The sequence below is a fragment of the Penaeus japonicus genome, unplaced genomic scaffold (assembly GCF_977035675.1).
Source record: "Penaeus japonicus unplaced genomic scaffold, GWHDUDI00000001_assembly GWHDUDI00000009, whole genome shotgun sequence".
NCBI lineage: Eukaryota > Metazoa > Arthropoda > Malacostraca > Decapoda > Penaeidae > Penaeus > Penaeus japonicus.
In genome coordinates this window covers 30,367,973-30,370,472 of record NW_028234411.1, presented here as the reverse complement: position 1 = coordinate 30,370,472, position 2,500 = coordinate 30,367,973, and the positions used below count along the sequence as shown (strand labels likewise).

General features: G+C 41.6%; 1 protein-coding gene across 14 annotated transcripts in view; it reads right to left on the bottom strand.

Moving 5' to 3' along the window:
- Cda5 (Chitin deacetylase-like 5) overlaps nt 1-2,500 on the bottom strand; it is a 100,148-nt gene that overhangs the window by 13,105 nt on the left and 84,543 nt on the right. For 9 of the 14 annotated variants that reach the window (XM_086539927.1, XM_086539934.1, XM_086539929.1 and 6 more), the window contains 2 exons: nt 1,180-1,368; nt 1-536 (listed from right to left, as the gene is read on the bottom strand). The exon at nt 1-536 is cut by the window's left edge and continues 34 nt beyond it. In XM_086539927.1, coding sequence (XP_086396053.1) covers nt 1-536; nt 1,180-1,368 — 725 coding nt within the window. The remainder of the gene's footprint in view (nt 537-1,179; nt 1,369-2,500) is intronic. The other 5 variants (XM_086539938.1, XM_086539940.1, XM_086539937.1 and 2 more) reach the window with 2 other exon arrangements.

The following is a 2,500-nucleotide window of genomic DNA, read 5'->3' as shown; positions in this document are numbered from 1 at the left end:
TACCGGAAGAGGGGGAAGAAGGCTGAGAGGAGCGTTGGGAGGAGGAGGAGGAAGAAGAAGAAGCGGAAGTAGGGGAAGAGCCTCGAGAGGATGACTCGGAGGCCCGGAGCGCACTTGAAGCGGAGGAGGATTGGGAGGAGGGGCGGGAGAGGGTAGAGGTGAGAGGAGCTCTTGTTCTCAGGGACTGAGAGGACAACTGCTCATTGCTAGGCGCGCGTGATATGGACTGGGGTTTCTTGACCGGGACGGCAGCCTGGACTCGAGCCGGGTGAGGTCGAGCTTCGCTCCCGGAGGAGGGTTGGGGTTGGGGTGGGGATTGGGGCTGGGATCGGGACCGGGACTGGGTTCGGGAAACGGTCTGCTCGACACGGGAGGGCTGGCTTTGCCTAAAGGACTGTTGGCGGGAGGAATCGGATCGAGCAGGCTTTGAGGGAGTCGGGTCGGGGGACTCGACGCCCGAGAAGGAAAAGGAGGAGCCAGGGCGTGCAGAATCAAAGTCAAAGTCGGAAAATTCGAAGAGCTGGGTTAGACCGTCCCTGTAACAACAACATACAGTCAGCGTTTACACTGACACCTGTTTTTTTTCTCGTTCTCGATGCATTACTGGGTTACAGTTAGAAGACTTAAAATTCATTACATTTGCAAAGAGCTAGAAATATATAAATAACAAACACATCAACGTGCAAGGTTCATAACTGAAATATTATCATGTTTACATGCTAAATACGTGCTCTTAGGTGATACGTCAGTAAACAGAGCAAATGAGGTGCGTGTGTATATACATACATATATCATAACAATGAAATTTGGATAATCCATGCTATTTTCTGTTGTCACCAATAGGGATTATAAGTGTCATGCACACATGATTAGGAAATACAGTTTAGAAGCACAGTATTAAAACATTCCAGCATGCTTTAATGCATTATGTGCAAAAGTCCAAGTGTGGGATATCTGAACGGCTGTGGCCTCTTTAAACTGATACGCCTTTACAGATATACTGTACGGGCCCAGGTGGTGAATCGCATCGCATCAAATGACTTTCCATGAAGGCTCATGGCATTAAAATGTATTTAAACCCCGCCAGGGAGAAAGGGGAACGGCATTTCCTCGTCACAGAAAGTCAGGTGATGCTCGACCCACGCGCCTGAGCCCTTGGTACTGGAGGGCGAACAGAACCTGGAGGAGGAGGAGGAGGAGGAGGGAAGGGGCTGACTCCTGGAGGACGACGCGGTGAGCCTGGAGGAAGAGCTCGACGCCCGGAGGGAAGAAGAGGGAGTGGGGGAGTTACTAGAGGGGAGAGAAGATCCACTTCTTGCAGTTCCTCCCCGTGAGAAAGACTTGGAGCTAGAGGCAGCCACGCGACGTCTAAAATGTTGACATCATGCTGTGAGTCATTTAACCTACCTAAGGCTTCACTGACTGATTGGACAATCTTTGGTGGTGCTGGTGGATATTGAACATAGATCTGCATATATATATATGTATATATATACATACATATATATATATTTATACATATATATGTATATATGTGTATATATATATATATATATATATATATATATATATATATATATATATATATATATATATACATATACAAACACACAAGCTATATATACAGTAAACTTATTAGCGGTTAAAACTTATTAGCGTTTAAAAGAGAACTCACCACAGATTTCCATTCAATCAACTTTACGATTCCTTATTTACAAATAATGAGTAAAAGATTTTCAAAAAGAAACTACTTATGATACATGAAGAAGACATGCGACTCGTGCATTGAGATTTACAGTGCACATACAAAACTATTCATTGCACAATACCAAAAGGTTGATCATAACACCGCCACAACATGTAGAAACAGGCAAAAGAATAACTATATATATATATCAAATTATCTTTTCTAATCAACTAAGTTTATATACAAATTATTTATACATATTTACCGGGCATACATCAAAACATATTTATCATATATATACATAAATGATAGATAAATACAATATGTATATATACATACATACATACATACATACATACATACATATATATATATATATATATATATATATATATATATATATATATATATAAACATGAATGAATGTATGTTCATATGTGGGAGAGTATTTACAAACCAAAATGACTAAAGAGCCAGTATAGTGTAAGAGTAGGAGACCAAAGCAGCAGTGGATGTAAGGGTCTATGCCAGTGAGAAGCTGTGTGTCAAGCGAGGGGGAAGGGAGAGGCATAACGCAAGCGACAATCAAAGACTAAAGGGCCAAGGAACGCAAGACTTAGGTGCTGAAATTCCCTTCTGCTCTAAGACTGACTTTACCATTCATCAGTTTCTTTAAAGGCGAAATATAAAGGCTTTATTGAGGAGAGTCTTCACCAAATCACCATTTATACAGAAGGTTTTTTTTAATTCACAGTAGTGAATTAAGTAGTCCAAAAGATATGGTACATTTGGAAACCCCAAACGGCATTCTAA